This window comes from Dioscorea cayenensis, chromosome 1, assembly GCF_009730915.1.
Source record: "Dioscorea cayenensis subsp. rotundata cultivar TDr96_F1 chromosome 1, TDr96_F1_v2_PseudoChromosome.rev07_lg8_w22 25.fasta, whole genome shotgun sequence".
NCBI classification, from domain to species: Eukaryota; Viridiplantae; Streptophyta; class Magnoliopsida; order Dioscoreales; family Dioscoreaceae; genus Dioscorea; species Dioscorea cayenensis.
Window position 1 is genome coordinate 712,707 of NC_052471.1, and position 26,153 is coordinate 738,859.

The 26,153-nt window shown below is 34.3% G+C and overlaps 5 protein-coding genes across 7 annotated transcripts in view; all 5 read right to left on the minus strand.

Annotated features, from left to right (window-relative positions):
• Positions 1–159: 159 nt before the first annotated feature.
• Positions 160–3,217, minus strand: LOC120257319 (transcription factor MYBS3-like). The gene is made up of 3 exons (XM_039265070.1): positions 2,860–3,217; positions 1,035–1,243; positions 160–910 (listed from the first exon to the last, which is right to left on the minus strand). Exons 1-3 carry the CDS (start codon positions 3,131–3,133, stop codon positions 419–421), a joined length of 975 nt encoding a protein of 324 aa, XP_039121004.1. The 5' UTR covers positions 3,134–3,217; the 3' UTR covers positions 160–418.
• An 856-nt stretch (positions 3,218–4,073) lies between these two features.
• LOC120270059 (acid phosphatase 1-like) lies at positions 4,074–6,443 on the minus strand. The gene is made up of 4 exons (XM_039277096.1): positions 6,388–6,443; positions 5,858–6,289; positions 5,013–5,222; positions 4,074–4,427 (listed from the first exon to the last, which is right to left on the minus strand). The coding sequence occupies exons 2-4, from the start codon at positions 6,259–6,261 to the stop codon at positions 4,250–4,252; spliced, it is 792 nt and encodes a 263-aa protein (XP_039133030.1). The 5' UTR covers positions 6,262–6,289; positions 6,388–6,443; the 3' UTR covers positions 4,074–4,249.
• A 632-nt stretch (positions 6,444–7,075) lies between these two features.
• LOC120273832 (ethylene-responsive transcription factor ERF104-like) lies at positions 7,076–8,329 on the minus strand. Its single transcript, XM_039280590.1, has one exon. The coding sequence runs from the start codon at positions 7,922–7,924 to the stop codon at positions 7,343–7,345; it is 582 nt and encodes a 193-aa protein (XP_039136524.1). The 5' UTR covers positions 7,925–8,329; the 3' UTR covers positions 7,076–7,342.
• A 1,605-nt stretch (positions 8,330–9,934) lies between these two features.
• LOC120261934 (E3 ubiquitin-protein ligase RHA1B-like) lies at positions 9,935–10,714 on the minus strand. The gene has a single exon (XM_039269958.1). The coding sequence runs from the start codon at positions 10,493–10,495 to the stop codon at positions 10,064–10,066; it is 432 nt and encodes a 143-aa protein (XP_039125892.1). The 5' UTR covers positions 10,496–10,714; the 3' UTR covers positions 9,935–10,063.
• Positions 10,715–12,303: 1,589 nt separating this feature from the next.
• The window catches only part of LOC120261891 (MADS-box protein SOC1-like), a 29,437-nt gene continuing 15,587 nt past the window's right edge, over positions 12,304–26,153 (minus strand). The window contains exons 1-8 of one of the 3 annotated variants that reach the window (XM_039269925.1): positions 14,338–14,370; positions 14,134–14,219; positions 13,847–13,928; positions 13,305–13,366; positions 13,126–13,225; positions 12,993–13,034; positions 12,841–12,882; positions 12,304–12,598 (exon numbers count right to left, since the gene is read on the minus strand). In XM_039269925.1, the coding sequence (XP_039125859.1) occupies positions 12,557–12,598; positions 12,841–12,882; positions 12,993–13,034; positions 13,126–13,225; positions 13,305–13,366; positions 13,847–13,928; positions 14,134–14,189 (426 nt within the window). In that variant the 5' untranslated portion in view covers positions 14,190–14,219; positions 14,338–14,370 and the 3' untranslated portion in view covers positions 12,304–12,556. The other 2 variants (XM_039269916.1, XM_039269908.1) reach the window with 2 other exon arrangements.

Genomic DNA, 26,153 nt, shown 5'->3' on the forward strand with positions numbered 1-26,153 from the left:
TCCTTTACAGTATGAAGTAGTAGTGAAACTGTGAAAAGGTCCAATGAGGCCAAACTAAACATGGAACACAAGAGTTTATATAACTATTACAAGCCAGGAGTTCTCCTGTTTAAGTTCAGAAGCAAAAATAAAGATCACTTGTAATTCAAAGATAGGAAAAAATGAATGTAAACCAGGTAATTGGCATTCATTATAGTTGAATATACACACTGTCGAGTCATTGTTAAAAAAGAATGAAGAATAAGTTAGCCACATCAACATTAGGAGCATGCCAAAAACTTCAGATGTACAAATATAGATATGTATATATATATACGAAACCTACAAAAACAGGGAAATTATTGTCCTGTATTAACAACAAACAGCACTACCATAACAAAATTTACCAAATTTGGGTCTGCAATGATGGGCAAAATTACTAAACTGCATGGATTGGACTAGCGCCGGATTTTGTACTTGTATCCTTCCTCGGTGGATTAGCATGAAAAGCAGACTGCCGATCTGATCCTCCGAGTGACAGTGCAGAAGGTGGTCTACCAATTGAATCTCCTAGACTGAGCTGTGACATTCCCATGAGCTCGTTGACGTCTATAGGGGTATTTGGATGTACTGCTGTTGGCCTCACAATGCCATGCACCTCTTTCCCAGCGCTATCTAGCTGATAACTTGGCCAATAAGGGGTAGGGAGAAAGACTGGCATGAAATATGCAGGGTATACCACTGGGTAAGTGGATGGTGCTGGAACCGGTGCTGGAACCGGTGCTGGAGTAGATGTTTGAAGATCATTTGTACTTGAATCCATTGATTCAGATTCGTCATCCGGCAGTGGAGGTAATGGTGGTTGTTGATTTTGACCTTGTGCCTCCGCTTCTTCTGAACCGTCTGTGGGGTTTTGTTGAGTTTCTGAAGCCTGAGAAGAACATGATGCATAACAGTCAAAGAGCCATTGATAATGTGATGAGAATTATTTGAAGAGTATCTGATACACTAAACAATGTGCAAGAGTTAGAAGTAGATGAGTAGAAGATACAAACTTCATCAGTTATCATGTCAAAGAGACTTGATCTTCTCTTCCTCCCAGAGGTATTCATTTGACGGAGAAAATATTTTTGAGCATGACTGGCAACTTGCGCAGGTGACCTTGACACAACAAAGTTACGAGCTATCCCCCGCCATTCACCTTTTCCAAGCTTTTTCAATCCAAGTAAGAACATTCTATGCTCCTCTTCAGTCCAAGGTACCCCTGGAAATTAAAGAATGATGAAGACAAAAGCAGCTGAGATATTTTTAAACAGCAAAAGGATAATAACGGAGACCTCATTGATGTTAATATGAGAATCACAAATTAACTATGAGAAAAACATCCATGCTTGAAGCTATAGTATAGATAGCATAGTAGGCAATTTCAAGTTTTGCAGCAATATGCTTGTGAACCCTATGCAGCACACATTTTATTCAAGAACAAACCATGGCATACTTTCTCAGGAATGATAAGGAAGAACAAAGTTTAGGCTTAGTGTGTAATTAACTCAACTGCAGAAACCATTTTTGCGACCCTGATGCTATTTTTTAGTGAAAGTAATGTACAGGCATATGGATGAACTATCAACTTCTAAAAAAAATTCTGTAGAAGTCCAAGTCTCAAAGAATTTCCAGATATGGTAAGAGGGGTACTAAATAAGGAACTTTAAATAATGACCAGAGGGCCAGAAAACATAATCACATAATCAAATCAGCTAATTGAAAGCAACATGGCCTGACAAACTCTTGCTCTAACATTGACTACCAATAGCACAGTTTTAAAGAGGTTCCCTGTTCAAATGGTTATACTGCAAAAATATTAAATACACATCACAACACTTCACTTTTGAAAAGAATAATCCCATCAAAAACTTGAATCTAGATTAGCATACTTGAAGCTGACTGAGAAAAGCTTACCATAATACTATACAACTGATTGCTTTTAAAATTAAATATAACTGAACAGTACACAGCACGCAGCCAACACAAAAAACAACAATTAAATTTGCTAATACTTGATCGGTTTACATCCATCCGAGAAAAATATTCCATTAGCAAGACGACAACAATACAGAATTCGTTAAGGCATACAGTAAAAAATTTGTTAGATGACAACGCCAGAAATATTCAATTCATTTGCACTTGTTCACTTAATTAGCAACATGGCAACAATGCAGAATCAGCTTAACAGATGCATTCAACATCTGTCAAGGGACAATGCCAGAAATGCTTTTGTTTCATTAATAACACAACGACAATGTAGAATCAGCTCACCGCATACAGTCAACATCTCTCTGTTAAGCAACAATATGACAAATACTCAATCGATCCTCACTTGTCGGTTTGTGCATACATGCACTCACCTTAGAAATGGTACAGGATGGCTACCACAAAGTGTACTCCACTAGCTAAATAGTATACATTAATAGAAAGAAACATAACATCTATAAGCATCCCGCTTTCTTACAGATGGAAAGCCAGAATTTCATGGACTTAAACAACAAAAGAAAAAAAAAAAACCTCCTATACACATCTTAGCAACCACAGAACAAGGCAGCACCCTGCAAATGTCACATAAAAACTAACAGAACTGATCTACCGAGTAATAGATCCCCAATATCTAACACAATATAAAAAATAGTTACCAAAACATACATATGCCATCGTTATGAAGAAAACCAGATAGCTTGACATCCAAAACATCATGATCAATCAAAAAGATGAAATTTTGCTCAACATCTAAGAACCACAATGCAATAAAGCTTACCTATTGAATCGAATTCATGAATCGCATAACCATTTTTCCAGTAAAAACCAAAAACAGAACAACAAACAAACCTTTCTTACGGGCAGCGCAGCTCGAAGAGGACCCCTTGACAAAGCCCTCAGAAGCATACCCATCCGCAGCACGGCCGCCATTCTCCAACCCATCAGCCGGCAACGATCCACAGCCTCCAATGTTCAATCCAGCGCAATGAGACAAGTTCCCCATGCTAGCGCTCTTCCTGATCGCCCCATCCGTCAACCTAACCCCAAATAACTTCACCCCCCGGGCGGAACACGTCCTCGCGTTATGCCCGTTGTGGCTACACGACGAGCACTTCCTCGTCATCGCCTCCTCACTCTCATCCACCTCCTTGAGCTTCCTCTAGGGTTAGGGATTCAGCGCGAGCTCCGCAATGGAGATCGAGAACGAAAGAACAAGAGCTTGGCTGGGTTTTTATATACAAACGAAGAGATAGACAGAGATAAAAGGACGGTGATTGGATAAAATGGTTGTTTGAAATAAAACTACGTGGACGTGTATTTTTTGCTTGATTTTGATCTCGAGGCAATTTTAACGGATGAGATTGATTATTATGTAATAATGCTGTTTTTATAGGAACAGCGTGAGAGAGGGAACGCCACGTGTGGTTGTCCACGTGGCGGATATTAGATCTGGATATGCGTGTGAAAGAGGGCAAGGTTGAGATATCATCCGACGGATAAGATTTATTTGGATTAAAAATAATTGATAGATAGAGTTTATCACTTTATCTGAATTTTGGTTGACCGAAATTTATGTCTACACCCCTCAAAAAAATAATAATTATGTGTATTCCGCATAATGCGTTGATTTTTTCAAACAAACCGGAACAATTCACATGTCAAGTACCGACACGTATGACTATAACACTTTGTATTTTTTATTTACACGTGCTAAAATTTTAACTCAGCTTTTCAGTAGGATAAGCACCAATAAACTAAATTGTGAAAAAAAAAACTAAATAAAATTTTAATTTAATTTTCTAGCGTAAAATTAACAGTTTTGTGAATAAGATGGTTTAAAATAATATTTTCAAAAAAATAAAAAAGGAAGATGTTTTTTCTGAGCTTTTAATATTATATAAGAAAAAAAAAACTATCAGATTTGATAGTAAGAAAAGGTAAGATTCCAAAATATATAGATAATTTTGTGGGGACATAAATATTCTTTATGGAGACAAGCAAATAAGCATCCACTTTCCTTGTGGATATACATATACACATAGATGTACCTGTCTCTATACCGAAATTTCCCCTCAAATTGTCTAGAGGATAATATTTTGGATAACTATGTGCATTAGAATTGATATTTTTGATACAAGTACATGAATTCTAAGACACACATGTGAAGAAGATGTTGTTTATTATGATACAAATCTTCACTTTTAATCCAATGGTGAGAGAATGTAACTTTCAATCTCAGTTAAGGAATAAAATACATAGGATTTGGCAGCTTAAAAGATCGGTTGCTTAGGGAATAGCCCAACAAGTCACTCCATTGATCACCAGAGTTTCCGACGATCCTGTATCCATTTGATGCTATCTCTGTTCTTCTCTCTGATTTGTATTTCGTCGCAGTTTTTCCATGGTCATGCTTCTCCCTGTGTCCCACAACATTAGAAATAAATCAAAGTTCGAAAAAACCAATGAACAAACCATTCCTATTAATGTGTTCTACTGAAATGGTCTACATGCAGAGTTATCTTAAGTTTTCAAAAGTTCAAAACCTTCCAATGGCTAAATGAACAACTCTTTACAGAAAAATTCATGCTCTGAAAAGTTCAATAATTCAGAATAATCAATCAAATGAAGGTTCCGTTTCTACCAAACTGAAAGACAAAATTCATCATGTTTTAAGCGGATAAAACACAGTTTTTTCAATTTTCAGCCCAACTAATGTTCTGTGTAGTTCTTCCCTTGCAATATTAAAAGATAATCTCAAGTTTGATATGCATGCCATAAAATCTGTTGAGAAGATGGTATTGCTAACAAAAAAATTCACCTCTCAAGTGAAAAAATGTGCATTTTGACCGTCCTTCTAATGTGGACTTGCAATATGTGGCATGTGCCTTAAAACATCATCTTCCATAATGGTTTAAAGGACCAAAACAAAATAAGATGAAAATGTTTTACTTGACAGGATCACAAGTGCTTTAAAGTTTTAATTTTAAAGGTCAAGAGTTTACCTCAATATGAGCTTCTCCCAATCTTCAAAGCCTGCTCTCTTGAGATTTTCAACAGTGACACTTCTCTTGTTCTCACTCCGACCTGTCAATAAGAAAATCTTAAAACCTAAGCCAAGAATTTCTTCATACAGCTTCAAGCTGGATTCTATTGCAGGAGCGCTTGCCTTGTCCACCCATTTATCAAACTCTTGCTCATTAAAAATCTCCAAGCTGCAATTTTACACACATTAATCATCATGCATTTGAAAGGAAACAAAAACAAAAAAACAAAAAAAGCAATTGCTGTCAGGCAAAAGAATATAAGAGACCCAATAAATCAATAATAACTAATGCATATCATAGAACAAAACAACAAAGAGGCATGAAATTTATGTCCAAATGGAAAGGTCTCACATTTATCCAAAAAAAGGATTGCCACTGTACAGTTATGATAAAATTGATACAATGATCTACAAGAATTCAAAACTTGAAGTTCAGCATCAAAGTTCTTTAATCCAAGCATGCCATTTGTGTGCCCTGGCAAACAAGTTTTCTTTCACATCGAAGAAGATCGCAAGCACATGAGCAACTAATGAACAAGATTTCAAAAATTTCAATTTTTTTGATACAAGTATGCATTTGTTGCCACATTGAGAAAATCCTACCATAAATCTTCATACAATGAACAAGATTTTCAAAATTTTCAAAGATCATCATCATCAAATTTGAGTTCTTTGATCCAAGCACATGCCATAGTCCTCTCAGATTCAAGAAAATTGCAAGAACATGAACAACAACAACAACAAATTAATGAAAAAAACAAAAAACAAATATACATACATTACTTAAAGAAGAAGAAAACTCACCCAAAGCCATGATCAGAATAATAGGGCAAGTTTGAGAGCAAAGTCTCATCAATGTCAAAAACCCAGGCATCCATGCCATCATCAGCGAGCTCAAAAGACCTAGCATAGGCCAAGGTCACGGTGGCAACAATCTCAAGATCGAATCTGTAACCCTTACCAGTGACATAGTCCTTGACATAGGCAGCACAATCCTCCGGTACTGATTTCCAGGGGGCGAGCTTGTTAGCCTCTCCGGCAAACCTCCAGCTCTGGCACCACATGATCAGGTCTTCTTTCTCGGCATCCACGGAGGGGAATTGGAGGATGAGGGGGCGAGGCAGATGAGGATCGGCGGTGGTGGTGCTGCGTGTTGGGGCGATGGAGATGCACAGCAAGAGGATCGCAAGAAGGATGAAGGACTTCATTGAGAACGAGAGGTGTTTGATGGAATTCCTAAAGAGAAAGAAATAGTATAAAGAAAGCAATGTGGGTTTTCTTGAGAGTTATATAATAGAGTTTGAGAAGTAAACGAAGGAGAAGAAGAAGATAACCCCGAGATGAGAGCAAGTACTTCTCGGATGGTCGGTGGAACAGCTCGTGCATTTTGACAAGGAGGCATGGTTATTATTATTATTATTATATATAATTAAATAGAGTTTTTTTGGAGTTTGATTGATTAATTAATTAATTATGTCAATTTAAGTTAATTTGATGTGTGTGTGTGTGTGTGTGTATATATATATATATAAAGAGGGGTGAGATTCAATGTGAGATTTTGGAATGATTTAAATTGGAATAGAAGTAATTGAATTAGTTTGGTTTTATACATATAATATTTAATTATTTTGAAATTATTTAAAAATATGAATATTTATATTTTTAAATGTTTCGTTTTATTATTTTTTTAGTCAAATGAATGGGGAAAAATTCCAATCGGAACAGAATTGGTTGAATAAAAAAAATGAATCAAATTGTATTTTTTTTTGAGTTAGTTAAAAAAAAAAATTTTACCACTTTTTTTTGGGAAGCTTCTTTGAATCATAATTGATGATGGGTTAATCCTGGACCATTTTGACCGGAAAAATACATATATATATATATTGTTATTTAATAAAAAAATAAAAATAATCATCATTTGACGGGGGCGATTAAAGCATTTGCCTCTCAGGTCTATGATTCATGTGGTGACTTATTTACATTATAAAATTATAAAAATAATAAAAAAATTAATTTAATAAATTAAAATAAAACAAGTATTGAATTATTTCACAAATTACAATTCACAACAACAATATCCATACACTATAATTTTACATAATCAAATCCAACCTTATCTCAGCCTAAGCCCTGCATTATATAAGCAGCTTAGCTGCTTTTTTTCTTCACCACCAAAAATAAAAAATAAAAAATCCAACCTTATCTATATTTAATTTCCATATAAAAGAATAATAAAATAATAACTAAATTTAAAAAAAAAAAATCAAAATATCTCAACCGTTCATCAAGCTAAATAGCAGCCATAATCTCAGATAAAGGTGAAAGAGGTCCCAAACTCTCCCAAACACTATCCCACTCATCCCCCACCTCCTCCTTCTTCACCACCACCTCCATCTCCACCTTCCTCCTCTTCTTCTCCGGCTCCGGCGACACCTCCACCCACTCCGACGAGCACCCAAACTCATTAGGAAAGTTAAGTATAGCCTTCCTCCCTCTCATCTCAAACGCTGCCTTATCATAAGCCCTGGCAGCCTCCACAGCACTATCATAAGTCCCTAACCAAACTCTACACCCTCTTCTCTTTGGGTCACGTATCTCCGCAGCATACTTCCCCCATGGCCTTTGTCTCACTCCTCTATATCTCCTCTCCTTCTCCTTCTCTTCTTCTTCTTCTTCTTCTTCACATGAAAAGCTTATAAGGTTACAAATGGTATTTGACTTTATGTACTCTACTTCAGTGTTGTCACTGAAGTAGTCTGAAACACTTATATCTTGAGTTTCCATTGATGTTATCATTGATGAAGCTTGAAGAGCTTGAGATGGTGATGGTAATGGTGAAGTAGAGAGGGAGAAGAAGAGGGAGGAGTCCATTAACAAGTGTTTGAGAGCTTGTAGTAGTGTGAATATACATTCATATATATATATATATATATATGAAGAGAAATGAAGGAAGTTGGGAGGAAGGATGGGAGGAAGTTGGAATTTGAGTCAAGGTATTGTGTGTGAGTTGAGTGTGTTTGTTTCTTGGAGAGTTCTTTAAGCTTCAGGTGGTGAGGGGGTTGTTAGCCGTTGGATTGGTTGTTTGGACGGTGAGGATTTGGAAGAGTTGCGTTTGGGTTTGAGTTGTTGGGTTCGTTTGGGGAACCTTCATTCATTTGATGGGACGGGAGAAGTTTCTGTGAATATGGATTCATTGATTTCTTTTGATTCTTAATTTAATTTTTTGTGGTTTGAAAGTCTTGATTTATTTATTTTGGTTTTGGTGGGACCATGGTAGTGATGATGACCTTATGTATAGTGTGTGTGTGTTTTTTTTCATTTGTATATTTAATAATTAATATTTTTTTTCATGATAAATCATGTGTCACGATAGACACATACGTAAAGCACAATCGTAAATTTAATAATACATATATTATTATTTTATATAAATTAAGATTTAAACTTACATTCTTAATAAAAACAAGAACATCTTAGCCAATGATATCCGGCTTCATAAATAAAATTTAATTTAAAAAATTAATAAAAAAATGTTTATTTTATTTTATTCTTTTAATTTATTGTATAGCATTTTAGTTAATTTATAACATTTAGTGTTAATAAACAAGCACTAATATTTTGTAAAATTGTGTATATTTAATAATTAATGGGTAAATTTTTTTGGTAGAATACCAAACTAAGATTTTTTTCATTGTGAAGTCCAAATTTCAAATTTAAATTAAAATAGTTATCTAACGTTAATTTTATTTTATTAGGTGGTTACTCTAGAGATCCCCACCTTTTTGTTTATTTTTTTATGATATAGATGTTTAAAATTCTCTGTCAATATATGCATGACACACTATCTGCCCTTTTGACAACTCTTATCTCACATTCTAATAAAAAATTCTTATATCAAATCATCAAAAATAAACCAAAATTTTTTGGGTGACCACTTAGTGAAACAAAATTAAAATTGAATAATAATTTTGATTCAAATTAAAGTCTCATGCTCGCCCTTTTGACAACTCTTATCACATTCTAACCAAAATTTATGATATCAAATTATCAAAAATAAACCAAAATATCTCGGATAATCACTTAGTGAAACAAAATTAAAATTGAGTAATCATTTTGATTCAAATTGAAATCTCCATAGTTTGGTGTCCTATCAAAATAATTTACCTAATAATTAGACTTCTAATATCTAATTAGAAAAAAAAATTCTAACTTTTTTAATTATAGGAGCGGTTATTTTAGCTCAGTCTTAAAATTAAATTTTGTTCAATTTTTAACTAAATTTAAAATTAATCAAGTCATCAAAGATTAGTCAAAAAATTAGAATAAACAAGTTAGAAATTGAGTGGAATTTAATTTTCTTTATGACCCCTTTTTCATAATAAGCTACTAAAAAGTCAAAAGAAATCATCTATTTTCTCTTGCTTGGAAAAATCATTAAAATGTATGAATATATATATATATATATAACAACACAAAATGACAAAGTTGGTACTATTTACAAAATGTCCACATGAATGTACAATCTAATAAAGAAAAGGCACCAACTTTTAGTGGCCAAATTCAATGCCACCACTAAAAAGTCTAAAACAATCCCAGACCAACCTGCAAAAAAAATGATGCAATACCAAATACTTTGCTCAACATACAATCAATCAAAATCCTCATCACAAACATCATCAACAATATATATATATATATATAAAAGAGTCAAGAACAAACCCAATTTACAAGTTTGTTCCTCTTTGTTTCACCCCATAATAATAATACAAAGATCAAGTTTTGATAGAAAATTAGTAAAAGTATAATTACATGAAGAAATATGAGAAAAAGAGGATATATAGAAAAGATTAATGAAGATCATGCTATGTTTTTTAAAAGAGATAGAAAAAAAGAAGATTAATTAGCACTAATGAAGAGAGATAAAGGTTTAATTAGAAGAAGATCATATATATATATATATATATACATAGCGAGAGAGAGAGAGATGAGGATGAGGATGATGCGAAGGGATCAACAATGGCGAAGGCTCACCAGATGGGAACGGCACAAAGGGCAAGTAACACGGCCTAAATCCACCCACCGATCGATGCAAGCACGGTGAAAGGCATGGCGGCAGTTACCTAGCTGCCGGACCTCATCCTTGGCCTTCAAGGAACCTAAGCAAACAGCGCAGCTGCTCGCCCCTTCCCACATCGTCCTCAAACTCCCGAAGCTCACCACCGGAAGCAGCTGCTTGATCGCCGAGCTCTCCACCGATGGGATACCGCTGCCAGGGAGATCCGAGAGAAAGGTCTGATGCGCGGCGTCATCGGGTGTGGGCGAGCGTAAGCGGAGGTATTCGAGGGCGGCGGAGACGGTGAGCTCCATGTGATCGAGGAGCTGGACTAGGAGCACGAGAGGTTTGGGGAGGACGACGCAGTAGCAGGCCGAAGGGAATCCCATGGATGGATATTGGATGCCGATCAAGTGCTCGATGGATTGCCGCAAAGAGAATGAGGAATGGCTACGCGGTGTTTGATGGAATGCCGAGCCGAGAAAGATGGATATATATATGGGGGCTTTTTTGCTTGGATACCCCTAGAAAGTGGGTAATTGTTAATATACCCTTATAAGAATTTTATTTATTTTGTGGGTTTTATGGTTATTTGATTGTATGGTGGGTATGTAATTACTAATTTTTATTCTTATAAAAATTATATTTATTTATTACATTTAATGTTATTGCTCTCTCTCTCTCTCTCTCTCTATATATATATATATATATAGTATAGGAGAGAAAATAATTTTATTATGTTTGCGGTGTTTGTTCAATTAATCACTCGTAATTTTTTTTTTGAAAATGACGATAATCACCCATTTTTATACTGTGTGTTAGTTGCGAAATCACTTTATAAATTAATTTTTCTAATAAAAAATTCAAATTTTTACTATTCCACATGTAAGGAGAGACTTTATTTTGGTGCCGCTAATCACTTGAATCAAGTGGCCAAAGCCACTTGATAATTTTTTATACTTATTTTGTTAAAAATAAAAGTATTTTTAATTTATGATTTCTTAATTGAGACAAAAAAAAAATTATATTTTTTTAAATAAAAAAAATATTAAAGTATTATTGTATTGATTTCTGATAACTGATTAGACTATTCTATTTTTATAAAAATAAAAGTGAAATACCGTCAAGTTAATTCAAAGAAAAAGAGATTTAGATTATTTTAAATAAATAATTTTGTGTTTGAATTTTTTGTACGTGCAAAAGAATATTTTCTCGGAGAGGTGTATCATTTATAAGACTTGTAACATTTAGTTTTGTGGGTCAAAAACAAAACAAAATTTAACAAAAAAAATATTCTAACTTTATAACATCTTTAAATTAAAATTTAATTTTAAAAACATATAAAAGTAAATATGATTTTTATAAGGGTATATAAGTAGTCATTCAAGGGGCTATTCAAGTAATTTTAGAATATATATATATATATATATATGGAGAAAAGCAAAGGAATAAAATATTTAGGAGGTTGGGGGGGAATGAAGGGAAATAAAAAGAATAATCTTGGAGTTGGTTGATGGACCAAACCATGTGCTATTTATTCATTTTTATTAATTTTTGGTTTTATAATAATCAATGGGGGACGGCTTGACTCATAGCAAGAGTTTTTTTTCTTGGCTTTCTTAAGATCTAAGAAAACCTTATCAAGTGTACAATTAATGGTCCATCTTGTACTCATTTATTTGTTTAATTGTTTTGATGGCAACATAAGAGATATTAATTTAAGTTCTTCTTCTTGGATCAACAATAAATAAATAAATAAATAATATCAAAGCTGAAATTCTCTGAACCCACTTAAACTGTTCAAACCCTAATTCACCTCACAAGTGGTTTGACCTAACCAATACTTTCTTTTTCTCTCTCTTCTGAAATGATAAATTTATTATAAGTTGCTCAAAAAATATTTAGTACAAAAATAATGCCTTCCCACTTATAAGACAACCCCAAATGGAGGACCCCCCCCTCCCTAAACAATGTGCCCTCCTTCTATGGGCCATAACCAATCAATATATGGCCAAAACTCTATAAACAAAACATTATTATGTTGTGTATTCTATTTCCACTGCTCAGAAACAAAAACTAAAAACCAAACATTATCAAAGTTTAGGGAACCCACTACTGCAGGTCATAAGAATTAAATATTAAGCTAAGACTTTTAAGCTCCCAAAATCCATGCAACATGAATAATCATTTTTAAAAGTATAAGCAAGAACTTGACAATTTTATCATTCATTGTATTGTCATAAACAGTTACTAAATATACATAATAATAATAATACTAATAATAATATTATTATTATTCTAAACATGTACTTCAAATTCATGTAGAAGTTAGTTCTTAAACTAGAATTCAAAAGTAGGTTCAGCAATCAATTAATCCCTCACCATATACTGCTTCCTACTTCCCTGGCCTTCCAATGACCAACTCTGTATCTACTTCCATTTCTTGCCTTTCATTTCTCTTTTTCCACATCCTCCTCAAATGAGGATTCCACCTGGAAAATTGTTATTGTAATAATAATAATAATAATAATAATAATAATGTAATTAAGGATATCAATATCTCTTCGGTTTAGTTTATAAAACTCTAATCATACTCCGAACATAGTATTTGGTCTCGATTCAACTCAAAAGCTTAAAGTGATATTGATATGATTTTAAGTATTTTATATGTTCTTGCAATTGTGATTATTCATTACACACAGACAAAACTATATATGATGAAAACAATACTAACCCTTCGGAGTAATGCTTCATTGCGCTCCCTGAGAGTCTTCTCCTGAAAATCAGCAAAATATTTGGAAAAGAGAAATTAATAAACTGAAGTTATGAGTGCATGCAATATGATAAGAGATGATCATACGTCGAAAATTAATTTAATCAGTTTACCTTTTCTTTCAGTTGTTCAATTTGTTCTGATAGCACTTGATACTGAAATAAAAAGGAGAACAGAAAATTTAAGCAACTGTAAATGAAGTTTTTCAAAGGAAAATTTCAGTAAATGAAGTTGATTATGGATTACCTTTCTTCCTCTGATGGTTGTCAGACTTCTCTCCACCTGATTTTCTATTTCATGCAAATCACCAATTGAACATGATTCCAAATTCTCACCCAATAGTTTCCTGGATATTTTTACAAGTTGATAAACTGATATCAAGTGGAAAAACAATAATAAAAAAAAAGAATTAAAGAGTATGACACCATCTGTATGATTCCAGAAGTTCAATCTTCTTTGCCATATCTGCAACTTCAACCTTCCATTGCTGCATATAAATGCACCCAGTTCAATTTCTCAACAAATAAAGCTTTCATATTTTAAAGCTAATTGTGTTGTTGATGCTACATTATCCTTCTAAATTCATTACAGCTTGAGATTGAAAAAATTATTCTCTAAGAATTTCTATGTTGAGAACTATATTAGTGTTCACTTCTTGTTTATGTGATTTCTGAATTTTCACACTTTGTCACATGTGCTTGAATTTTCATTGGAACAATAACAAAACAGAAATTGGAGGAAATAAGATGAGAAAAGCAAATGAAAGAAAAATTTAAAGTAATATGCCATCCAAATTGTTCATGCAAATGGATATTCATTATCATGAAATCAGCCAAAGTAAAAAGATGGTTAATTGATGGTGCTGATATATATCTGGTATTACATTGGCACAAGATTTACTTGAATTCACTGAAGAATAACTCAAACTTACTGATGTTGCTGAAGGAATATAAAAAAGATACTTCACCTGGATATACTGTTCAGGATCTTTGAGTTCCTTGTTGGTGGTCCTTGCTTGCCTCACATAATGTTTAATTGTTTCCTGCATGCTGAATCATGGAAAGACAGAATAAGATAAATCTCTTTCATCTAGCAACACTAATATTGGCATCACAATCTAAGGAAAATACTGAAAGCAAGAAGATAGCAAGCTAGAAAGCTGACATGAATATACACTAAAACCATGATGCATTACTAAACCGGAACTTGTAAGAAAAATATATTAACAGAACAAACTGATCCTAAGTATCAAACCTTTTATTCCTCAAAGGAAGATCTAAAACAGGTATGGAGCAAGCATTATTTGGCATGAATACTGTGGTGCTTATCAGTCAAAATAGCTACCAAAAAGAAAGAACAAAACAGAGAAGTGGAGAGTGGGTGAACGACCAGTTTTTGGCCATCTTTTTTTTGTTGGATAATCTGAGATATATAAAAGAAAAAACAGAGACCAAAAACCTGGAAAACATAGCAAAAACCTGGAAAACAAAGAAGAAAATACTTGGAAAAAAACAGCCCACACTTTCTCTCTTATCTTCTTCTTTAACATCATACTTTCTTTTAAAGAACAGAGACAACCCCAAATGGATAAGAAAACACGTGTCAACTAACTAGCCATTTATCCTAACAGTGCCTCGAACTGAAAACACTTCATCAGATGATGAAATCAGAACCACTCATTTCATCCTTCAGCTTCTCCTCAGTTTTCCCTCCTGTCTCACACACAATTACACTACTATAACAACATACATCTAAGAACAAAACATTCAGACAATTTATAAACAACAGTCAACCATCAACCATGATCTCATTCCTGCAAACAGACTTAAGCTTCAACTCCACTAACCATGCTTCAATCATCTGTCAACAAACTCTCCCTTGATTGAAGCTTGCACACACCTAGTTGGTTCCTTAAATTGCAAAATCTTTTCCCATCTAGACACTTGGTGAAAATGTCTGCCATTTGTTCTTCTGATTTGCAGAAACTCAATTGCACATCCTGATTCACAACCAACTCTCGGACAAAGTGAAATTTTATATCTATATGTTTTGTCCTGTTATGTAATACAGGATTTTGAGCTATTGCCACACAAGCTTTGCTATCACAATAAATCTGAATTGGTTCCTGCACTGATATTCCACAATCAGTCAGAATTTGTTTCATCCAAAGACCATGACAACAAGCTGCATTCAAGGCAATGTATTCTGCTTCTGCTGTGGATAAAGCTACCACTTCTTGTTTTTTTGAATACCAACATACAGCTCCAGAACCAATGTTAAACACTCCTCCTGATGTACTTTTTCTATCAATTAAATGTCCACCCCAATCACTGTCTGTAAACCCAACTAAAACACCACTTGCATTTGAACTATATTGAATTCCATACTCGGATGTACCAGACAAATACCTTAGAATATGTTTTGCGGCACCATACTGACTTTTGCTTGGTTTGTTCATAAACCTTGACAAAAAACTGACTGCAAACATTATATCAGGTCGTGATTGTGTTAAATATAAGAGTTTACCAATCAAACATCTGAATTGTGTTGCATCTGTCAGCTCTGATTGATCAAACAATTGCAATTTAGCACTTGGAGTTAAAGGCACAACCACAGATTTACAGTTTTGCATATGAAAGGACTTCAGTAAATCTTCTAAATACTTCTTTTGTGAAATGTGTATACCATACTGATCTTGCTTGATTTCTAGCCCCAGAAAATATAACATAAGGCCTAGATCATTCATTTCAAATTCATTCTTCATTGTGTTGCAGAATTCAACAACCAGCTTCATGGAAGAACCCATATAAATCAGATCATCGACATAAACACAAACCAATAAGATGTCTCCATTTTCTTCTATTTTTCTATATAAAGTATGTTCAACAACACTTCTTCTAAACCCTTGCAACTGAAACCAGCTATCCAGTCTTCCATACCAAGCTCTTGGAGCTTGTTTTAAGCCATAAAGAGCTTTAACTAATTTGTACACACAATGTTCTTTTCCTGCAATCTCAAAACCTTTTGGTTGCTCAACATAAATTTCTTCTTCAAGTTCACCATTCAAGAATGCTGATTTTACATCAAGCTGAAATACAGGCCACTTTTTGATTGCAGCCAAAGCCAAAACAATTCTCACTGTATCTAAACGGGCTACAGGTGCAAAAACCTCCTCATAATCTATGCCATATTCTTGCACATAACCTTTAGCCACCAACCTTGCTTTATATTTTTCCACATCTCCATTAGGTTTGTACTTTGTTTTATAAATCCATTTGACTCCGATTACACTCCTATCAGAGGGCAATTGACATAAATTCCAAGTGCCATTTTTCTGAATAGATTGCATTTCTTCAAGCATAGCCTTTTGCCAATGTTCTGAATGTTGTGCTTCTTCATATGTAACAGGATCAGATACTGTGAGAGCAAATGAACAACTTTCATACACTTCTCTGAGAGTTCTAACCTTTTGTACCGGTGATTCATCAATTTCTGCATTAGTGCCTGGTAAAGTTTGAGAACTTGATGATGCAGCACTACCAGCACCAGAATTTCCTGCAGTACCTGTCTCTGGAGTATTCTGCTGTACATTTTCAGTGATTGTAGGACCAGAATTCTTCAGCAATTCTGTCAATACAATGTTCTTCTCTCCAACTTCATTAGTACCCCAATTCCATGTCTCATTTTCTGCAAAAGTCACATCTCTGCTAATAATTACTTTCTTTTAACTTGGAATATATATCCTGTAAGCTTTAGCTGCATAAGCATATCCAATAAATATTCCTTTGACAGCTCTGTCATCCAATTTCTGTACCTTTTGCATATGAGGATAAGCAATACATCCAAATGTCCGCAAGTGATGTATCTTTGGCTTCAACCCAAACCAACTTTCAAATGGAGTTTTATTAAAAACTGCCTTAGTAGGAGAGATATTTGAAATATAAGCAGCTGTCAACACAGCTTCTGCCCAAAACGCATTTGGCAATTTACTAAATTTCAGTATACATCTTGCCTTTTCGATCAATACTCTATTTTTTCTCTCCGCAATCCCATTTTGCTGAGGTGTATATGGTGCTGTCAACTCATGCCTTATACCTAAATTGTCACAGAAAGCTTCAAATTCACGTGACAAAAATTCACCCCCTCTGTCAGTTCTAATAGTTCTGAGTTTCTCAGCAGTCTGCCTTTCTATCAATGCCAGAAACTTTTTAAAACAACTAAACACATCATATTTATGTCTCAGAAGATAAATCCAGCACATCCTTGTGTAATCATCTACAAAAAGCAGAAAATATCTATTACCTCCATGAGATTCTGTCTGCATAGGTCCACAGACATCAGCATGAACCAGCTGCAATCTACTCCTGGCTCTCTAAGCAGTGCCAGAACTAAATGGTAATCTTGTTTGCTTTCCATATACACAAGCTTCACAGTGCTTAAAATTCTGTAATTTAGGCAAACCTATTACCAAGTTCCTTTGATATATGTACTGCAGATTCTGATAACTCAAGTGGCCAAACCTCCTATGCCACAACAAAGCTTGTTCCTCACCACTGATCACAACGTTAGCCAAATCAACTTCAGAAAACACAACAGGATACAGATTATTGCCATTCCTTTGCACTGTTAGCAATAAATCTCCAGTATGAGTATTTTTGATATAGCACTCATTCTCTCCAAATACAACATTATATCCACATGCTGTCAATTGTCCAATACTTAATAAATTATGGGCTAAGCTTGGAACAAACTTCATATCATGAATTAATTTGTTGCTTCCATCATGAGATTTAACTGCCACTGAACCTTTTCCTTTCACTGCCACCTCCTTGTCATCACCCAATCTTACTGTATGCATGATAGACTCATCTAGCTGATGAAACAAATTCTTCCTTCCAGTCATGTGATTAGAAGCCCCACTATCTAATAACCAAATGTCAGTATGATTTACTTCTATTCCTTCATGCACCATAAATGTTGTACCCTGTCCTGATTTAGACCTCGGGCCTATTTAGATTTTTATGCTTGCATTAGGGATAAAATGGTCATTTAATAGTAGTGCCATTTTTGCATGTTTGCATAGTAGTTTTATGTGAAAAATCGGGGGCAATTTCGTCATTTGGATCCATTTCTATGATTTTTCTATTAAGAGGGCAATTAGGTCATTTCCTATTTATGAAAAATGAATGAATGAATGAGAAAAAGCCTCGGAGAGTTCTTTTTCCTTCCCGCTTCCTTGCTTCCTTGCTTCTTGTTCTTCTTGTTCGACCGAGCATAAACTTAGAAACAAAAAAATCTTTCCCATGAGAATTTCCGCGACCTTCAATACCAAACTTATTCCTCTCTCACTCCCGAATCCGGTAAGCCTTATATCCAATGTTTTTGTTTTTGTATTTCATTCAGTATTTCCTTGTTTTTAGAAATATAAAAAAATTTCGATTTCTCCATGAATATGATGATTCATAGGCTTAAATTGAAGCCAATGATTTATAATGCATGTATGAGAATGTTGTAGAAGAAAAATTTTTTTGATTTAGAGTTGTAAATTGGGAGAAAAACCATAGTATAAGGTTCAGATTCTAGTAGCAATTTTGAAGTTATCTGTAGCACTCGAAAAATTTTTGAGCCTTATATGGTATTTCTTTGGTCCACATTGAAGCTCTTCTTACCCTCGAACTCATTGGAACTAGTTTTACTCCATTCGAGATCGTTTGGATCCAAAAATGACGATGTTTTGCCCTAAAACCGTAATGTTTTGTATTAGACATGTATAATCGTATTTTATATATTTTCTTGTGATTATCATTCTTATGTTCATTAGAATTTGAATTCCCTACTTGTATCTAGGTGGCGAAGCATCCTCCAAGGGGAAGGAGCTCACGATCGATGAGTGCGCTCTCGTGGCGAGACAGATCGGGTTCGATGAGTGGTTAAATTTATAATTGCATAGATTTAATAAGAGTACTAAAGTATTTCTTCATGTGTTTTATCACATAAACTTGATGATAAATTGACTTCCTTTGATATATATATATTTTGAGTACGAATTTACTTGAAATGGTTAAAACTAGAATGCTTATACCTATTTATTTGAAAGAAACATGTTTACTTGCATTTCCGTATTTATATGCAAATGAGATATGGTTTGATGTACATTTCCGTATTTAAACATTGTATGATGGATTATTTGAATTGGAAGTTGGAAAGAATTATATTGTGGCATTTAGTTTTGATGGTGACAGCGGACTTTAGTCCGACACTGCAGTGTGGGGTTCCACGGTCCGGCCTGATGGGAGGCGGCGTGGTTAACCCTGGTTTACCCTGGTCAAGAGGTGCGCGGAGCCATTGACAGGGGGTTCTGTTATGTGAGAAACCCGGGGTCACCACACGGGGATCTCAGTGGCCAACACCAAGGAAAGGCACCCTTTTAAATTTTAAAAAGTTTTAAAAACTCCTTGGTGGTCCCACAGCTAGTCGCGGCCACGATTAGTGTGGGAACTGTTTTAGGCCAGCCTGTATTTTTGGAGCTATGTTCATTATGTTTTAAAATGTTATTTGCTTTTACTATTGATGAATCTTGTGTTATTTGTTAATATGTTGAATACTTGGAACTGATTTTATATGCTATTATTATTTCTTTGAATTACCATTTGAAATACTTTATCACTCTGTTACATCTATGCTGACACCACTCACTGGGTAACCTCTGTTACTCACCACTCCCCTTTTATCTTTTCTGATCACGACGTTAGACGAGTTGTCCCAGTCTGCAAAGAGAGGTTTATCTGCACTTCTTATTTAGGTTTGTTATAGTATGCATGTACCTCTATGGATCCACTAGACTTGACCTTATATGTGGTTCTCTGTATTTATATTTTCGGGTTGTATCTTAAAACCCCCGGTTTAGTCTCTATTATTGTTGCTACTTGTGTTTAGGGTTCCTAGTACTAGGGAACCCTATTTTGTGATATTTTATTATGTTGTCTTCTAGTTATATAATTGTGATAATAGTTTATATTGAGCCTTACGGCGACCGAAAGTGGGGCCGCTAGGGACCCACTTCTTGTCGTCGTGGCGGTCACACGCGTCTGCTAGGGTTCGGGCGTGACAATAAATAAACGTCCAGCTTCACTTGTACCTTGATCACTTCTAGAGCTTGAACCTTGTTCATTCCTAGAACTTGAACCTTGATGCCAACAATGAGATTTCATATGTCCAAATTTCCCACAATTAAAAGCATCGACATTCGCAAACATTCCTCTACCGGATCTCCGACCACCATATGGCCTTCCACCATGTCTTGAACTACCAAAAATCTCTTTGAATTTGAATTGAACTGTTGCTGCTGATATTGTCTATGGTCATGATGCAAATTACTTCTGCCTCTTCCTTCATTAAAACTTCTGCCTCTACCTCTCATGAATCTACCCCTTGCTCTAGAAAACCCTCTACCACGGTAACCTTCACTGTCGGCACCTGAAGAAGACTCTCCCTTCATGTAAAATACTCTATCATCTGCTGGACTATCACTAAATCTATTAAATCTTGCCTCATATGCTTGTAAGCTCCCACTCAATTCACTTAATGTCAGTTTATCAAGATCTCTAGCTTCCTCCATAGTTGTAATCACATTGTCAAACTTTGGTATAACACTTCTCATCACCTTTGCAACAACTTCTTTTTCTTCTAAATCATACCCAAAACCTTTGATTTGATTCACCAAGGAAATAACTCTAGAAACATACTGCTGTATACCTTCATTCTCCCGCATTTGAAGAACTTCAAACTTCTGTCTAAGGGTGTGTCTCTTCACTGTCACTATCCTTGAAGATCCATGAAACTTTGACTGGATATGATCCCATGCCTCTTTTGCAGTCTTGAATCTTACAATTCTGTCAAATATAGACTCCTCAACAGCTTGTTGAATTAAAAAAGCATGCTTTTGCATTCACCTTCATACTCTCCTTTTTTTGTTCATCCATGCCTTCTTTCAAGGGGCCCTTGCTCCACAATCGACCACAAACTCCGGCTCCGAAAATAGTGTCATCATCTTGACACTCCATCTCTCATAGCCATCTCCTTTAAACACCGGTAATGAAGGATGTGAGAACTCCGACGTACCAGAACCAGATGCCATACTCCTTCACTTTGATAGACTCCTCACACACACAACAACCTTCCCCGCCTTCCAATCACACTAGAAAAATACAATATTCACCACAGACGAACACACCCAGTAGCCACACAAAAAGCTCGATACCACTCGTTGGATAATCCGAGATATATAAAAAGAAAAAATGAGACCAAAAACCCGGAAAAAGCAGAGCAAAAAAACTGGAAAAACAAAGAAGAAAAATACTTGGAAAAACAGCCCACTACTTTCTCTCTTATCTTCTTCTTTAACATCATACTTTCTTTTAAAGAATAGAGACAACCCCAAATGGATAAGAATACACGTGTCAACTAACTAGCCATTTATCCTAATGAAAGGCCTCGAATCGAAAAACACTTCATCGATGATGAAATCAGAACCACTCATTTCATCCTTCGACCTTCTCCTCGCTTTTCCCTCCTGCCTCACACACAATTACACTACTATAACAACATACATCTAAGAACAAAAACATTCGGGACAATTTATAAACAACAAATCAACCATCAACCATGATCTCATTCCTGCAAACAGACTTAAGCTTCAACTCCACTAACCATGCTTCAATCATCTGTCAACATTTTTCTCCCACTAAATTGATATTTAAGCATCTTTGCAATAAGAAACCTCTGGAAAAAAATAGAGAGAGAAGCAAGAGGTCAATCATACAGATGTTGCTTTCCCATATGCAGTAAACAAGCAAAAAACTAGTGGACCATTCAAAGAGTAAAGAGATATGTCTCTCTATCTATCACTAAACCCGATATGTAACAGGTATTTTCTGACTTCCCGCCCAAACATTCTATCATTGAACAGTAAAGATTCAAGGTTTTAACCTTGAAAAAAATATCACAAGAAGCTCCTCTCAGTTTAAGGCTTTTTAAACTTCAAATTTTTATTCTGACAATCAATAAAATGCTGACATTAACTTATTTCTATCCCTCATTGCATCCAATATATAATAGCCATTTTTCTTTAACTTCCAAGTGGATTATCACTGAACAGTAGAGGTTGAAGGTATGAGTCATGAAAAATATCACAAGAAGCTTCTCTCAGTTTAACGCTTTTAAGCTTCAAAATTTCATTCTCTCATTCAACAAAATACTGATATTAAATTCTCTCTTACAGTAGAGATTGAAGACCTTAGCAATGAAAATATCACGAGTAGCTCCACTCAGTTTAAACATTTTTTTTGGCTTCAAATTTCATTCTCACATTCAATAAAATACTGATGTTAGCTTCTCTCTATCTATCACTGTACCCAGCATATCATAGATTTTTTTTCTTTGACATTCCGCCAAGTGTTCTAACACAGAACAGTAGAGATTAAAGAACCGAGCCATGGAATTATCACAATAAGCTTCTCTCAGTTTAAAGCTTTTTAAGCTTCAAAATTTCCATTGTCACATTCAACAAAATACTGATATTAGCTTCTTAGCTTCTCTCTATCTATCACTGCAAGAAGATAGTAGATAATTTTCTTTGACTTCCCGCCCAAGTGTTTTAACACAGAAAAGTAGAGATTGACGACCTGAGCCTTCAAAAAACCACAAGAGGCTCCTCTCACTTTAAGCCCTTTTAAGCTTCTATATTACATTCTCTCATTCAAACAAAATTTTTTGACATTAACTTGCAAAATCGATTCTACAGTATCACAGAACTTAAGCATAGGACAAAGTGATGTAATGACAACAATAACAACAACAATAAAGCTGTTAATTCTAACTATTTATGGTTGGCTACATAAATCTGTTACTCAAAAGCTAAAATAATGGATAAACCAAGGTTACACATTATTATATAAACCTTCTACTAAACACATTTTAAGTTTACCTCTCCCTTTTCTACATTTTACATGGAAAGCTTTCATCTTTCTTATGGGGCATCTACAGATTGTTTAAGGACATGTCTATACCATTTTAACATATTCTCTCTTTAACTTGTTAATAATAGGTGCCACTCCCAATCTATTCCGAATAAATTCATTTTTTTAATTGGTCCTTCCTAGTAATACCTAACATCCATCTTAACATTCCCATTTCAATCACGCTCATCCATTGAGTATGTTGTTTTTTTACTACCCAACATCTCTGATATATACATCTTAGTTGGCCAAACTACCTTTTATAAATCTTACCTTTTAGTCTAAGAGGTATTCTACAATGGAAGCTTCACTTTATTTTACCCAATCTATTTTGATCCTAAATTCTATTTGTGACATTTTCTATAATTTCCCCATTATCTTGGATTATAGAACCTAGGTATAAAAAATTTGTACTTCTACTAATCTCAATATCACCCATCCTAACTTTTCCCTCATTTCTACTTTTCTTGTTACTGAAATTAGATTTTACATACTCCCTTTTTACTTTATATAACTTGAAACAGTTATTTTCTAAAAGTATTTCTCTACATCTCTAACTTAAAATGCCATATTTTCTACTTTTATCAACTAAGACAACATCATCAACAAAAAGAATATAGTAAGTTATTTGATCTTAAATATGCTTAGTCAACTTATCCATAACTAAAGCACATAATTTCATTCAAGATTAATGAAAAAACACATAATCTCCTTCGAGATTTAACATTCATTTAGGGCTCATTTTTAATAATTTGTCCAAACCCATGGTCATTTCTATCTTAACTCGAGCTATATATTTTTATTACAACTAATAGTTTAAGATTCACTTACATGCACATGGTGAAGGAAAAATCAAAACTTTTTTGAATGTAAGGAGCCAAAGATGAATAAAATCATCCTTGAAACAGATTGTAAGGTTGTAGGCTGATCATAAGGATTGGTGCATCTCTTATAGATACATCAATACTGCTAAGGGGGACAAGATGTTGTTGAACCGATTTCCTTTATTAGTTGTGAATGTTATTTCCAAAGATTGTAATGCTCTTGCTGATAAGTTTGCTAATTATGCTTGTAGAAATCCTTTCCAATCTTTGTTTCATGAGGGTCTTAAGTTGCCTAGTAGGTTGTTGGATATAACCAGTGAGTGTGATCTTAGTCTCTAGTTGTGTATCATTTGTTAATTTTTCTTGAACCTTTAGTTATTAGTTATTACAACTCTTCTTGACTAAAAAAAAAAGGTAAGAAAAACCCATTTAAAAATAGTTTTATTAAGAAACTAGTTTGAGTTTGTTGTGTAAATTTTAATCCTCAAATAAATGAGATCCCTTGAAATAAAGATATTCACTTAAGCCTAGTTTAGAGGAATCTCATACCTTATTTGGTGGGTATGATTTCCTATAAATCTTGTAATGTTTATTTAGTATTATCAAATTAGTGAGAAGAATTTGGCTTTCTTTTTCTCTTCTTCTGAAACCACATGCTTTATGAAAATTTTCACTAGTTGCCAAGATGTCCATCTTCAGAATTATAAAATTACAGTAATTAGACGAGAAGATGGTCTTTCCTTATAGAGATTTAAATTAGAATATTTACATGCAGTAACCACAAAGCTTTGTGGTGAAGGCTAAGGAAAACTATGTTTTGCAAGCTCAAAAAAGGCTTGCATGGTTTACAATGAGCTCTTGAGCAATAGTACAAGAAGTTTGATTCTTTATGGTGAACCATGGTATTAAAAGAAGAAATACAACAGTGTGTTTATATGAAGAAGTTTGTAGATGGCTAGTTTTATATTCTTTTGCCATATGTTGATGACATACTTCTAATTGGCAAATATTTTAAAAAGATTGATAGGTTAGATAAAGATTTGTCTAAGTCTTTTGACATGAAAGACATGGACCAACATAGAAACTATTTGGAATGGAAATCAAGTGTCATACAAAAGCAAGTTATCGCAATCACAAGAAAGAAATACTAAACAGGTGATTAAAAGATTCAATATAAAAGATGCCAAGCTAGTTGGATACCAATTGCAAGCCATTTCAAGCTAAGTTCGAATCAAAGTACTTCAAATGATATAAAAAAGATTGTGATACAATTGATTCCCTATTCATCTACTATTGGAAGTTTAATGTATGTCATACTTTGTAAAAGACTAGATATTACATTTGTTGTTGGTATTGTTAGTAGGTTTTGCAAATCTCATAAATGAGTATTTGTTAGTAGTGTAATGAGACATTTAAAAGGCATTTACAATTTATGTTTATGCTTTGGTAGTGATAATCCTTATTTTGGTTGGGTATAAGTATTTGGATATAGCTAATTAATTAGACTTAACGATATCTACTTTGGGCTATGTATTCACTTTTGGATGGAGAGTTGGTTCATAGCAAACAAAGCTTCCAAAATGTGTGTTTTTTTTTCTTCTACCAAAACAAAGCATATTGCGTCTACTAATGCTTACAAGGAAATAATATGGCTAATAGGCTTCTTACAAGGAAAAACTTGAAGCAAGATGAATACACAATCGGTTGTGATAGTTAAAGTGCAATTAATTTTGCTATTCAAGAACCAAGCACATTGATGTTCACTACCATTGGACCTATAGTACATTAAAGATGAAAAACATGAAGCTTGTGAAGATATATATGGATATCATTCTTCATACATGATGGCGAAGTCGTTTAGTTAAGAAAGACACGAGCTTTGCATAGATTAGGTGGGTACTTAGGTGTAAATCTTCTAAGAATTAAGAAAGAGTCCTCCTCATGAGTCTAGAGGGGCAGATTGATGGGTCACACTTTATATGGTTGGTCTAGACCTATGTGAAGCAGGTTTAATTATATTAGACTTATGTTTTACATAAGGGATGATGAGAGTAAGAAGACTAAAAGAGAAATAAGAGAAACCTCAACATAGGGGAGAAAAGAAATTAGAGGTTTGCTTCTGCATAACTAGAGCTTTATTCAAGAGATAAACTTGGAATTGGAGATCAAGATAGAAGGTTTCTTTATTTTTCTCTCCAAGGGATTTGGAGCTTCAAAGATCTTTATATATTCAAGCTTTGGTTAAAACTTGCTATTACTATTTATAAAGATGGCTCATATTCTAGATATACTCTTATTGGTGTAGCTTTTCTATGTTCATAATTCTCTTATTGCATGGTGGATTCATCAGTGATTAGTAGTTTTTCCTTATATGGGGTTTCTATTTAAATCTTATACTCATTGTGGCGTTTGTTTTTATTTTTGTTTTTTCTTA